Genomic DNA, 14,531 nt, shown 5'->3' on the forward strand with positions numbered 1-14,531 from the left:
GTTTTCTCTGGAGCTGAATGGGAAGATAAATGCCTTCAACATTTGCTTTAGCTTGGATTTTGTTCTCCTGCTGAAATGTTTGCTTTCGTAATGTCTTCACATAATCCTAATGAGGCTGATTTGGGTGGAGGTTTGTGTGTGTGTGTGTGTGTGTGTGTGTGTGAACAGAGATCTCTGAACTCTTGTGTATATCTGTAGGAATAAAGCATCGCTATCATTCACTGATGTTTCTGGAAACCAGCAGGTAAAACAAACAGATCTCCATTCATTATAAATGTACTTAAAGTGTATATATCTATAATTCATTTTCATCAATGTGTCAAGTCAATAAACTAATCAAATCCTAGACACATTTCTAATACATAATATCATTTGGTTTTCTAATACATAATATTGAATTGCTTGCTGAAAATATTCAGATATAAATGTCATTAAATAAGTGAATGTGCAGTCTTATTTTTGTAATGATTCTTAATGCATGTTACATACATTCCTGACTGTACCCAAATGGCATGGCATGTAAGCAAACCCTCAATCCACTGTCGCTGTAAAGGGTTTATGTATCCTGAAAATTGAATCATTAATATAAACGGTTTAATAACACATGTGCCAAATTTAGCATGGTCCTCTCTTAGTTTAGATAGTCTCTGTCTGGTTACAGTATTAATCAGCACGCCGCCCCCTCTGTGGTAAATGTTGTAAGGAGACAGACATATCTCCAGATGGCTGGTTTGAGGAAGTTGAAGCGCAGGGATTAGAGCTCTGTTGCCCCGTTCCCCCACATGAAAAAGGCTGGGAGGGGTGTCATCTGCAGAACGTGCGGCACACGTGCAGATCAGCTTCTCTGTGGCACGTGTGTACACACACACACACACACACACACACACACATGCTCGAACCTTCAGACTTCAGACAGGCTTAATACGCCATGCCTAATATTTCATTTGTGGTGGGATGTGCTTAGAATAACAGTCACACACACAAGCAGAGGACATGTACACTAGCTTTCTTTTAACTAAGTAATCACTCTATTTAGAGAGAACCCTGATTAAATGATTTAAAGGAAGATAGCCCTGTTTACACCGTTTTAGAAGGGATGTGTTATTGACTGAGAGAAGGAAATTAGATTAAAAAAAACACATTGGTTTCACATATCAGTCTCTGGCTGCCGAGGACTTGGAGAAGATTGGATGTGGTCGTCAGCAACTTCTATGTTTGCGGCTTCAAGGATGTGAGCACTTACACTGCACAAATTTGTCATTCCTAATCTCCAATTGGAACATTTCTATTTAAGCTGCAAGAACTTTTTGCACTTCGTATCTTCCATTTTTCTTCCTCTGCGGTGTGGGGATGTTATGAGCTGTCTGTAAAACTAACAGCTCTGTTGATGTTCCTCTGCCCGCTATTGTTTACGCTGGTTTTCTTTCAGGCCGCATTAAACCCTTTATACAGACAGTATAAAGGTCCATTTGAATTTGACTTCAGAGATGAGAGAGTCCTCCCTGCCCCCTGGCCTCAGCTTGTCCAGAGAAAGAGAAGGTGTCTGATCAAGCCCTGGAGGGTTCAGCCCTTTTATGAGTTTGGAGTCTCTTAAAGTGGATCTATTGGGGATGACCAACTCTCTTCTCTCGGATCCAGCTTGCTGGCAGGTCCCCGTTTCAGATCTTTCGTTTGAAGGTGGATTTCAGTGTTTTGGTGCTGGTCCTTCCTGGACTTCTTATTGAGTGGGTTTCAGTGTAAACAGCTGTGGACCAGATTGGGGCGGGTTGTTGGCTGAGCGGGTTCTGGGCAGCCCTTGGGGCTACAACAATCTTCTGGGTAGTCTGCTGCCAGGAAATAGTAGGCTGCGACTGATGTGGTCAGCACTTTGTCACCAGCTGAATTTCGGGTGGGTGAGAGTGTTTTTGTGTGTAATGAGGGTTTTTGAGCATGTCTGCTGAGGGACAGGCAAGAATCCTTCAAGAATCTTTCATTACTACTTCATATCCACCTAGAGAAAAAGAAAAGTTTACAAGAGAATGTATCTGATTTTAAGCCTGATCAACATAAGATCCCAGAAAATAGGTTCCTATGAGTTTGTAGTAGCGTTCTTAAGAATTAATAATGTACCGGAGAGGGTAAGTATTCTGGGAAAGAGTGTAAAAAAGGAACAGGGACGCCAGTCGGCTCCCAGTAAATGGCCTTAGTGATTGAGTCACCGTCACAGGACGTCCTTCCTTCACAGGATGAGAGCGAGGAAGACGCATAAACATGTTCACTTTCCTCTTCAAACAAGACTTCTGGGGCTTGGGCCAAAACAGTGTCGTGTTGTGCATCGCAATAATTCAAAGACTATTTTGGTCAGTTTTTTCTCTTTCATGAGGGTCTGTGTTTGAATTGACTGAATTAAAAAAAAAAAAAAGAAAATGCACACCGATTAGAAGTGATTTTAATACAAGGATTGTTCAGAAAGTACATTTTATAGAAGTATATTTTAATAGAAAAATGCAAAAAAAAAGTGTCAAAAGAAAGTAAATTTAAAAGAATCTCAGAGATGCTGGGCACACATTTGTTATTATTTGTCATTTTCTCTAATTAATTATTTTGTCTTCAATAAAAGTGTGTGTGTGTGTGTGTGTGTGTGTGTGTGTGTGTGTGTGTGTGTGTGTGTGTGTGTGTGTGTGGCAGTGGAGTAATTGTTAGATCACTCTATAGGCGGAGTCAGTAACACCAAGGTGGGAGGAGATAGTGGGCAGGGCCAAAGTGCCTTCAACAAGTCAAACATACATTCTCAGTCAGTCATTCAATCTCAGGCAGTTGCAGGAGAAGTCACTTACCATCTGGACTAGCAGTGGGACAAGACAGGAGAACTGTGAGCTGCACCTGTCCCATACACACACATACAAACTCAGGGGAAAGATCACAAACAGCCTCTATGTGTGGCTGGGACCAGAGCGTCCTGGTAAGTGACATTTCTCTAAACTGTGTTTGTTTGTTTTTTTTGTTGTTTTTTTTCTGGTAAGGCAGAGAATGCGTTTTACAATGGAACCAATTGTTTCTATTATTTCAGAAATGAAATATTTAGTGCTTTTTTGGTTATTTAGCAGTTATTAATTAAATGTGCCGTTTTTTTTTTGTTTTTTTTTTGTGAGGTACAAAAGCAGTTTTATTGGTGCTTCCTAGTTTCTAGGTGTTTTCATTTAAAATTCTTGACTGTGATAATTTAGGCATTTCCATTTATTTCAGTTAATTTAAAACAATTCTTAGAAAATTATTTCTGTATGTAATTCTTAGAAATTTTTTTTGTATGTAATTCTTAGAATTTCTTTTTGTATATTTAATAAGTGTAAGTTTTTAGCTCGAATAAATGTAAACTATACATATTTTGAAAGTATTTTTTCCCGACTCAACATAAAATATAGTTTTATATTATGCATGTATATGTATTATGCATACATCTGATTTCATGTTTCCATGTTTGTTAATGAGGTGTTTTTTAGTTTCAATATGAGTTTTGGTTCTACAGCTGTCCTACGCACACGCTTCTTTCTAACAAAAAACAAAACTATTTTCTGATCTTCAAGAAAATTATAAAATGTTAATTTGATAGATAATGCTCAGCTACAATTTATATTGATCAAAAATCTACTTTTTTTACGAATCAATTACAGTTTTGTTAATTTCACATTACTGTTTGTTTTGGAACATACAATTTTATTAATTCTGTAAACTTTAATAAAATGAATTAAAACACTTTGCAATTATAAATACAAACAGTTTTAAATTAAGTTTTTAGTTTAATTGGAAATTTATATTTTAATTAAATTAAATTAAAACACTTTTAATCATTTTAAGTGGTTTAATAAAACAATCTCAAAAAGTCCTGAAGAGGTAACTACATATTTTACCTTTTGAAGTTTGGTTGGTTCACTTTGCGTCAAAGTTTTTTTCCTCTTTTGTTTCTATTTCTCACACACACATTCTCTGGGATGGATTGATGTTCTGTTGCTCTGCCACTGATTCCAATTTTAGCTACATTCAGATGTAGACAGACTTCCTTCCTCTGTTTTCCTCCATTTGTGACTATTTTTTCACTCAGAGAAGAAAACAGGGAGAGGGTAAGGCGCGTGTTGATGGACAGAAATGAAGAGTAAGACATGAGAAGAGAGATTGTGATCAGTTCTGACCTTATGAACGGCTCGGGACGGCTGTTGTCTTTAATTGACTTCTTTCTAGTTTTTAACGTGTAAACAATGAAGCTCTGATTTAGTCATAAATATTTCAATTCTAATGAATTATATTTTTTGGTATAAAAGAATATTTGTGCATCCCGAAAGTTTTAAAGAAACTAGATCATTTATGTAGTTTAACCTTTTTACTTGGATAATGTTAAGTTCTCTTGTTCTCACAGGCCGTCATCATCTGATGAGACGACACATTTAATTCCAATGCTTTTTCTTTTCTCAGGCTGCTTCTCATCACAGCTCGGCCATGTTGACTACTGAGGGAGCACCCTACATCGTGGACAATGAAGAGCCCAAGATGGATGTAGAGGATGTAGATATGACAAAATGGACGGAGGACGAGTTCAAAGAGAAATGCACGTACATTGTAAAGGACCATACGTGGGATGGTCCTCTGGAGAAGCCAGAACTCACTCGGGCCGAGGCGTCCTTACCCAGAAACCTGGCCTTCAAACACCCAGCAGACTCTAAAGAGGTATGACATGACGCCCGGCATTACGCATGATGAACTCATGGCCTCGAGGCTTCCTTTTTGAAATGTGCCACAAGATTCATCAGGTTACAACTGCAGTCCTGCATGCCATCTGCTAATAATTGTTGTCTGCTTGTATGAATGTACTGACGGTAAATCTACAAACCCGCCTCAGAGTGTCACATTACCGAGAAGCGGGTTTAAGCAGAACTTTGGATGGTTGTGATTCTTGTTTAAACAGCGTGTCCATAAAGCTGCACCTACTGATCGTATAACTGGTATTAATCTTCTTTATCAGCACTGTCAGGCCAGTTTTTAAACTTGTTTTGTTGACCTGTCTGTGTCTGTGCGCTATATAATTTCTAGCTCACATTGTTACTCAGCTAACACAAACATCCATACATCAGAGCAGCACATGACAAGCTCCTCAAGCACCCGAGTGCAAATGTTCCCGAGTGCCATCTATCACACTTGTTTAATCTGCAGCAGACTGCCATGTCTGTGTCCGTGACAATCCAAAAACACACCACTTTCCACCTTTCTAGCGCTAATGACGGCAGGAGCTTTGAAAAGGATTAAGGTTCTCTTATTTTGAAAGTGTTTATAGATCAATACGAACAGGGCTATAGATTTTTTCATCAGTCGCTCGGTCCGTCTTATCTCTTCCTGTGAGGAAAAAAGCGTGCCTCTTTTATGAGCACGTACTTATGAGGTGATAAAGAGTTCTTCAAGAAACACCTGAGGTTCTTCATAATCTGAGATTATGATGATGAGAGAGTATTGATGGGGAGAGCATTTCATTTAAGATCTTCAGGTAGAAGATCCAAAGGTATTAGGTATTTAAAATATTCAATATTTTGGCTTTGATTTGAAAACTCCCATCTCTGTTTAACACATTTACTTATTTGAATCCATTTTGCAGAATCAATTTAATCTAGAAAATCCTGTCTGGTCTAAAATATAGTGATATTTCTATCAAATAAATCACCTGTATGGTTCGGTGTTGTGAAGAGAGGTCAAGCTTCGGTGATCTCCTCAGAAGAAATGTCTGTGTGGTTAATAAGAGGTGAAGCGGGACAAACGAAAAGTCTCTCTCAGCCTTAGGACACAACCTTGATGACCTTTAGCTTCCTGTGGCTGTCAGGAGATGTGACGGGTGAAGAGAGGCATGGCTCCATGTCTTTCAAGTGCACACATCTGGCTGACTGTCAATTAATTACCCCTCTCTCACACACACACACACACACACACACACACACACACACACACTCCTTGTCTTGCTAATACTGTCAAGCTAATTTAATGATGCTTGCAAATAATTTTTCAGAAAATGATCAAATTGTGAACTGTACTGTAACCTACCTCTTTTTTAACCACCTGTTTACCTACTTTTTTTTTTTACCAGGTTATTGGTGTAGTCAGCAGAGAATACATTCCAAAAGGCACACGGTTTGGCCCCCTTGTGGGGGAAAGTTACACTGCAGAAAATGTCCCCAAAGATGCGAACAGGAAGTACTTCTGGCGGGTGAGTTGTTTTGTTTCAAAATCTTTTAATAAAGTAGGAGCGGACAAGAAAAAAAAATAAATACCAGGTCACTTCCTGTTCCACTGACTGACTTCCTGTGTGACATCATGGGCTAGATGGTTATGTAGAAGCAGTGAGTTTATATTCTCAGAGCGACCAGAAACTGCTGAGTAAAGATCTGCTGTTTTGGGAACTGCATTGCTGCACTGGTGCTGAATGACTGAGAGAGCACTGATACGTTCCATCATCTTTATTTGACTGTGCAGCGCTCTGAGCTTGTGGGACAGGAAGTGCTGAATGACTCTGCAGTTCTGCTGCTGTGAATATATCTTAAGAATATTTCAGCTTTACAGATCATCTGTGTCACTGCAGTTATTCAATGAGTTTGACCAGTGAAAAAAGAAATCGCATTAACTGCTACTACAATTAAAACAAAACATTTCACTCTCACTCCTCTGTGACTCGCAGCTGTCGTCACGGAGAAAGTGCAAAGTCAACCCGCTCTGGTTTTGTGTTGACTTGTTTTCTGTCACTTCCATATTGTCGCCAAATCGAAGATCCCCAAGTGGAACAACTCTGGTCTTTACCTACTTGAAACAGAACTGATATCATTCTTTCCTGTGTTACTGTCAGTCCTTAACCATATGGTGCAGGGCAGGTGATTACATAGTCACTGGTTAGAGAAAAAGTGCTACAGGAAGTGTAGTGTCGACATTTCAGAGGGGAACCTTGTTTGTGACGTCTTGAAAGTGTTCCTGGAACTTGAAAGCTTAGTATAAACAACATACTAAGACAGGCGTCCCCCGACCACACTTTAGATGAGACCCAAGAATGCATCAGAGAGCTGGATGGAGATACTCTGAGTCTGTGAATATTAGTGTGGGGGCGTTTGCTGACTCACTGTGAGACTTTAAAAGTGCAAACCCCATTCGTCTGTCTCAAAAACAGGAGAACCACACTAGAGGACTATAGAATAGAATACTTAGTAATTAGTAGTAATTGGTCTTAATTTTATTTTATTTCTTTTATAATATTTTGTAGATATACTCAAATGGAGAGTTCCATCATTTTGTGGACGGACTGGATGAGGAGAAGAGTAACTGGATGCGTTATGTGAATCCAGCTCATTCCCCTCATGAACAGAACCTTGCTGCCTGCCAAAATGGCATGAACATCTATTTCTACACCGTGAAGGCCATTCCTGCTGATCAGGAACTACTGGTGTGGTACTGCCCTGAGTTTGCCCGCCGTCTCAACTACCCTGCCTCTGGAGAGATTATGATGCAAAAACTCAGTAAGTTCACAAAAATACATATATTTAATGCCTAACTATTTGCCATAGACCTAAACACAGATATTTGTTCCTTTTTATCTCAGTTTAAGTCTAGAAAAACATGCCTTTTCCACTATAGAGATGGACCCTGTAAGCATGGTGCAAACATACCAGCTTCTTACCTTTCATCTCTGTTAAGATCAGAATTCTTTGAACTACTCTGTTTCTCTGCTTTCTTCCACTACAATGTTTTTGTTCAGACTAATTACAAAGAATGGGAGTGTAATGTTGCAGCCATTGGTGTTTGAGAATGTCCTTTAAACATGAAAGTGCAGACTAAGGTTTGTTTTGCCCAACATACGAAACCAGCAATAAAAGTCTCTAAGCTGAAAAAGACGAGACAGAGGGAAAGATTGATAAAGAGGTGAGGGGGAGATTATAGGTAGCTGAACAGGACAGTCAGTGTGACTCCTCTCCCCAGAGTCATGCGCATACCCTGGGGCCACTGGATGTAGCCGACCCCTTGAGCTCAACACTCACACATACACAAGTATGTAATTACACCTAGTCAGTCATGTCTGCTGCCTCTCTTACCTGCAGCCTTAGGAAGGAATAATAGCTCCTGCATCTCAAAGCAGAACCTACAGAAACCTGGTGTCTGACTCATTGTAACAGAATGGGCTGATCTGACTGACACAACCTCCCACATGAAACTGATTTAGACACTGACCTTCTATTTCACTAGTCCTGTCTGGTGTAAAAAGACAGCAACACCAACATGGATCTTGAGTCCTTTCATTCCTTTGCCTCATGAGGTGTGGGAGGAACTTCTTCATTTGTTTGCCACTTTAAGAGTAAAGAGAGGCTAGTAAGAGCGCACAGGAGAGAGAGAGAGAGAAAAAAACTCCATTGACTAGTTGAACTTCCTGGCGGCAGGGCTGTGCTGACAGATTGATATCTCTGTGATCGCCGACTGTTTGTTTTTGGCAAGCTCTCTAGGGAGGAACAGAACTCATACTATCTGTGGAAGAGAGGTGGGAGGGGAGAACTGATAACCTCTCGGTTTGTTTACACGTAAATGCCGGGACAGAAGGATAGGGGAGTAAAGAGTACAGATCTTCTTTTAAGGGATACTTATCATGCACACACTCATATTCACACTTGAATTCTACACAATTAAAGTTCAGTGAACAGGAAGCAGGAAGTTATTTAATTGTTTACATCCTTTTTTTAAAGAGATTTACAGTGAAGCATTTAAGATATATGGAAAAGTAATTTTCCAAATAGCTGCCCACCTTTCATCAAATGCGAGTGGGTGGAAGGGTCAGGGAGGTTTATGATGGGTCTATTTAGCCTAAATCTGATAAATGTATTACTCCATGTATGTTTTATTCATATTTCACTCCTCATCTGATTTTTAATGTGAATTCTGTGAAACCTTTTAAGTTTGAGACTGTGCAGAAATTTGGGAACTCATTTAAGATTAATCACTAAATAAAATCCATCCATGGTCTCTGTGGAGGAGATGTAGACTTGTAGATCCCTATTAGCAGTACGCCATCAGTCCCCCCACACCCACCCATGAACCCCATTAGATAGTATCAGTGCATCCATCCCACCCTGGCCGGGGCGGCTGTCAGGCCTCACATCCTGTCTGTAGACCCTAACACAAGATAATTTATCAAACTGCCACACTAAGTGAACCACTGAGGTGCTTTGTTGAAATTTGGTTAAAGAAGAGCTGTATCATCTGGGACAGTAGAACTGATGTGCCCCTTAAAATAACATTAACTGGAATTGGTCAGGGATTGTGATTGTGACAAGTAATATATGTAAAACATATCACAAACAGACCTGTATCAGTGAATGTGAATGAGTGAGAACATGATTAACATATTGTTTTTATTGTGTGTAAACAGAGCAGAGCCTGATCGAAGCCACACAGCAAGCAACTGAAGTCAAGCACCCAGTGAAAAGAGAGCACAGTGTTTCAGAGATTTTGAAAGATGTACTGAAAGAACCCAGCAGACCACTTCCCACCCGTCCTCGCTGCCCCAGCAGCCCAGACCGACCTCTTTACCCGAGTGCTGTCTATCCACTCCGCCCTTCCCTAAATGGAGACTTTGTAAAGACAACCACAGTATTTGGCCTCCCAAACCGCTCACACAGACAGTGCACAGTGACACCCAGCCCTTCAGCACACAGCAGTCCGGAGAGAAGTCCAGAATGCAGTCCCAAACCAGCATCCCTTGAGCCAAGAGACACCCTTCTCTCCTTCTCTCCAGCACTCTACAGTCGTGGCCTGAACCACTACCCAGGCTACTCACCAGCAGGCTCAATGCCATTTTACCCTAACCCGCACTACTCACGCTACCTCATGCCCCACTACCCTGTTAGTAGTTTAAGTGGGCCACCTACTTTGGGTGGTATATTTCCACACATGTACCCCTTTTATAGCAGCATGGTACCCTCTCATGTTCCCTTCCCACATGGCATGCTTCCATCCGAGGGTAGTCGACAATTTCTTCTTCCACATGACTCTCCGGTTCCCAAGGACATCCTGCTCCCAGCGGCCACTAGTGCCTTTTCTGCAGCCACTTCTCTGAAAGACAGACCGGTCCATGGTCATGGGCACCCTTACGCTCCCGCTGGTAGGTCTCCAACAGCCGGCTCTGCAGCCTCTACAGGACGTGTTCCTACCAAGCCTACCTCAGCAATTCTGAGAAGCAGCCGCTCAGATGATGAGGTGATCAATCTTAGCAAGATGAAACGAGGTTCTGCAGGCTACAAAAGTCTAGATTACCCACTTAAGAAGCAGAATGGGAAGATCAAGTATGAGTGCAATGTCTGCACCAAGACTTTTGGTCAACTTTCTAATCTCAAGGTAAGCAAGAAAACCATGTCTCCCTTTTAATGAAAAGCATATGTGTAGTACCCAGCTTACCTGTCTTTATTTTCAGGTGCACCTGCGAGTCCATAGTGGTGAACGACCCTTTAAGTGTCAGACCTGCAATAAAGGTTTCACTCAGCTGGCCCACCTGCAGAAACACTATTTGGTCCACACAGGAGAGAAACCCCACGAGTGCCAGGTAAATGATAACAACAATTTCAGTTATAACCAGTCATTTCCTTCTATGAGTACATTTGTAAGGTCTCTGCTCAAATAAGGATGAGATCCTAAAATTCTGCTTTCACCTCACAGGTGTGTCACAAGCGTTTCAGCAGCACTAGCAACTTGAAGACCCATCTGCGACTGCACTCTGGTGAAAAGCCTTACCAGTGCAAGATCTGCCCCGCCAAGTTTACACAGTTTGTCCACCTCAAACTGCACAAACGGCTGCACACACGAGAACATCCACATCAATGCCCGCATTGCCACCGCAACTACATCCACCTCAGCAGCCTGCGCCTCCACCTCAAAGGCTACTGCCTAGCAGTCTCTCCTTCTCCCAGCTGCAGCCTGGATGAACTCAACCGCGTCAACGAGGAAATTGAACACTTTGACATCAGCGATAATGCGGACAGGCTGGAAGAAATGGAGGGGTTTGACGTGGAGAGCATGGTAGAGAAACAGATCTTTGGCCTGCTCTGGCAGGAGATGGATTTTAAGACGTCTTATCACAAAGGTAGCACTGGAGAAGACCTGCACCCCCCAGCACCTGCATTATCTACATATCGTCTGAACGAGCATGGCAGTGAGGCCTCTGTCATCAAGGTTCATTGCAGCAGCCCTATCCAGCTCCAACCTATCAAAGTTAAAAAGGAGACAGAGGAGGCCATGGAAACCTAGCCAACTAGAGGCTTGCTGACTGTTTTCCTGACTAGTTGTCTAGGCCAGGTTATGGACAGCCACAAATATACATAATTCTTCTCAAAGAATCAGGCTATGGCCTTTATGTTCAGGGACTTCAGTACTCAGGACTAACAGACATTGATCCTGTTCACCAGTGGTCCAGTATGTCCTACACAAATTAAAAAGACAATCATATTCTTTTATTAATATTATTATTATTGTTATTAATATTATTTGCTCTTCTTTGTGTTTATTTTAGTTTGTTGGGTAATCTATTTAATTTATTGTTGAACGCGTCATCTTTCACAACCAATACATGAAAATAATGTTTACAATAACTGGTTAATTTGTTGTAATTTACTGTTTTATATATTTTCTTTTACTATATTCTTTTGTTTATAGTAATTGTAAATGGTGTCCCAGTTGACTGTGATTTCATGTGTGACTGCAAAGAGCTCACCACATTCAGGTTTATTTTTAATGTGGGCTGAAGTCAGAGGTAGACCTTTTGTTGAAGGCATTTCTTTTTTCTTGTCTTTTTTTTTTACTATAGGAGAGGTCAGAAAATACATATCTATGTGTACGTTTTACATAACATTTAAAATCTTAATGTTGAGCTCTACACAATATAATGAATACAAAAAGGGCATATTGTGTATTACCAACAACTGTTACCTCAAATGTCAGTGTTTGTGTGTGTGTGTGTGTGTGTGTGTGTGTGTATGGTGTGTGCTTGAATTGAGAGATGTCAGAGGCATATGTGATGTTTGTTTTGCTACTTGATGAGGAAATCAAATGTCCCAATGTGCAGGTCTACATGTGGTCCAAAGAATAGCAGTCTGTCTAGCTGTCACACACAGGCTGTGAGACTGACACCGACTCTGCATTTTCTTACTTATGTGTGGCACATTACTAAATCCAAAATGATAAAGGAATGAGAATGTGGAAAAGATAACCAAAGTGAACTCTATCTTTAATTTTCAGAGATATGCAAATACAGTGTGAGTTTCTGAAACTGTCTGCTCTGCGGGTCTGTGATGATGTTTATGGACACTCCACATCACTTTGGCCTTTGTATGCACTGGTTCTTTTTTCTTATGTTTGTACTTTTTTCTTTGTTTTTTAATACGATTTTGTCCAGCGGTATTAGTCGGACAGTTTATCAGCAGCATGTGCTGTGAGGTAGTAGTATCTCATACACTTTCTGTCCTGAAGTATGACCAAAGTCTACACCTCATCTTCAGCTTTAAATTAAAGAAAGAAAGAAAAAAAAGACTGTCTTTGTTTACATTCTGGTTTATGTAGCTATTTATGTACAGCTTTGACGAAATGTAAATTATAATATAAATCTTCACTGATCGAATGCATTTTTGTCACTTGTGTGTTTTTTCATTATACATGTTAAACAGGGCTAAAGGCACATATGGCACAAAAACTCACCGCAGTACTTTCTAAAACATCTGAGATTCATAATTCATGTGAAAATTTGGTGGATTCTTGATGCGATTACAGGTAGCAGCACAGAGATCTTTCTGTGCTAATTTGATCTAGTTTAAGTGTATTTATGTAGCAAATGAGAATTGACACCATTAAAGAATACATTTTGAGCCAAATTCCTTTTTAAAGTTTGTTCAAGTTAATTTAACCAAGTTTTAATAACTGAAGAATATGTAAAAGTATGGTATTGGGGTTAAAACACTAGATAATGCTAGATAAAGTGTAAAAATTATATTTGGCAATTTATCAACCTTTAAAGAATTTTCTTTTCTTTTTTTTTCATAATGACACTTCATAATGGCAATTATTTCCAGTAAATGTTTATGTAAGAAACTAGCTAAATCAAATTTTTAAAATGTATTTGCAATTAAGTGCAATATAAAACAGCCACAAATAAATTCAATTTTGAAAATACGTTATGGTTCTGATTCTTAGGTACTTAAAATACAACAAACTATCCTTAACGGTGCATTAAAGTAATAGTTCCCAACCCTGGTCCTGGAGGCACCCCAACACTGTAAATTTTGCATATATCCTTTCTCTGACAAACCAGTTTCAGATCTTTGAGTCTCTACTAATGAGCCGATGATCTGAATCAGGTGTGTTTGATTAAGGATACAACATGCAGTGTTGGGGTGCCTCCAGGACCAGAGTTGGGAACCACTGCATTAAAGACTCTGGGGTCTGCGGGTAGCTTGAGGGGTTAAGTAAGTAACACAACAACCCCACAATTACAAGATGCTTCATTTGCACTTCCGATGAATAGATCCATGACTAGGCAGACAAAAGAAGCAGTCACCAAATCCAAAGTGTAAAATTCCACACCACACAAATCATGACACTTTTAGTAACACCAGCCACAACAGGCTTATAAATATATCACACTATACACATACACACTACGTCACTGCAGTAATGAAATGCATATTAAGAGATCAAGCTCTATTATTAATGTAAATAATTGTTTGTCTAGCTGTATAACCATGGAGGTTAAAACAAGAAGTCTATTTCAAAATGTTTTCTGTTTAATGAAAATCTTTCAGACCCACATTTAGCCTACTGATAAAAACTTTGCTTTGAATGATCAGTTCTAAAGAAATCCAGAGAGTAATACAAGTGTAATAAATAGTTGAATCTAGACTGGGAAACCTGACTGTCAGAATGGGATGTTTACAATGCGATTTCATTGTTAAGCAGATGTGGTAATACAACGCTTATGCAGTTCTGGCTCATGCGTGTCCTCTTCCTAATCCAGTTCTGAGAACGCTGACTATATCAAATGGAATCCCTTTCAGCTCTACCCAAATTGTACATTTATAGGCCCCATGTGAGTATGTGGATTACATGATAATTGGTTTTCTTCATTTCCCGCTGTAAGATGATGTCTGAACCACTAAAGCTAAAAGGGGAAACACTCAGTTACAGAAACAAGACAAGAACATCAACAAAAGTGAATGAACAGAACAGCAAGTCAGAATCTACTGACGTGGTCATACCGTTTAAACCTATAAAAATATAAAAAGTCAGCACAGGCTTACTGAAAAAAGTAGTCTCTACCTGCATTTCTGGAAAAACTCCAAAAACTTATCTCCTTTACATAAAAATAACTGCAGTTTGCATCTTAAATGAACACTAATGGCAGCAAACACTTTCATTTTTCTTTAAAACACAAATTATGACTACAGGGGCAGAATACTCATTCATAGATTTAGTGTGTTTTTTTATGTACTACAAACACTTCCATTTCT

The 14,531-nt window shown here is 39.8% G+C and overlaps 1 protein-coding gene across 1 annotated transcript; it reads left to right on the forward strand.

Annotated features, from left to right (window-relative positions):
- Positions 1-2,758: 2,758 nt before the first annotated feature.
- On the forward strand, positions 2,759-12,653 carry LOC132102743 (PR domain zinc finger protein 1-like). The gene is made up of 7 exons (XM_059507375.1): positions 2,759-2,941; positions 4,447-4,698; positions 6,101-6,220; positions 7,262-7,514; positions 9,413-10,377; positions 10,454-10,582; positions 10,696-12,653. Exons 1-7 carry the CDS (start codon positions 2,915-2,917, stop codon positions 11,281-11,283), a joined length of 2,334 nt encoding a protein of 777 aa, XP_059363358.1. The 5' UTR covers positions 2,759-2,914; the 3' UTR covers positions 11,284-12,653.
- The last annotated feature ends 1,878 nt before the right edge of the window (positions 12,654-14,531 follow it).

This window comes from Carassius carassius, chromosome 24, assembly GCF_963082965.1.
Source record: "Carassius carassius chromosome 24, fCarCar2.1, whole genome shotgun sequence".
Classification (NCBI taxonomy): Eukaryota; Metazoa; Chordata; class Actinopteri; order Cypriniformes; family Cyprinidae; genus Carassius; species Carassius carassius.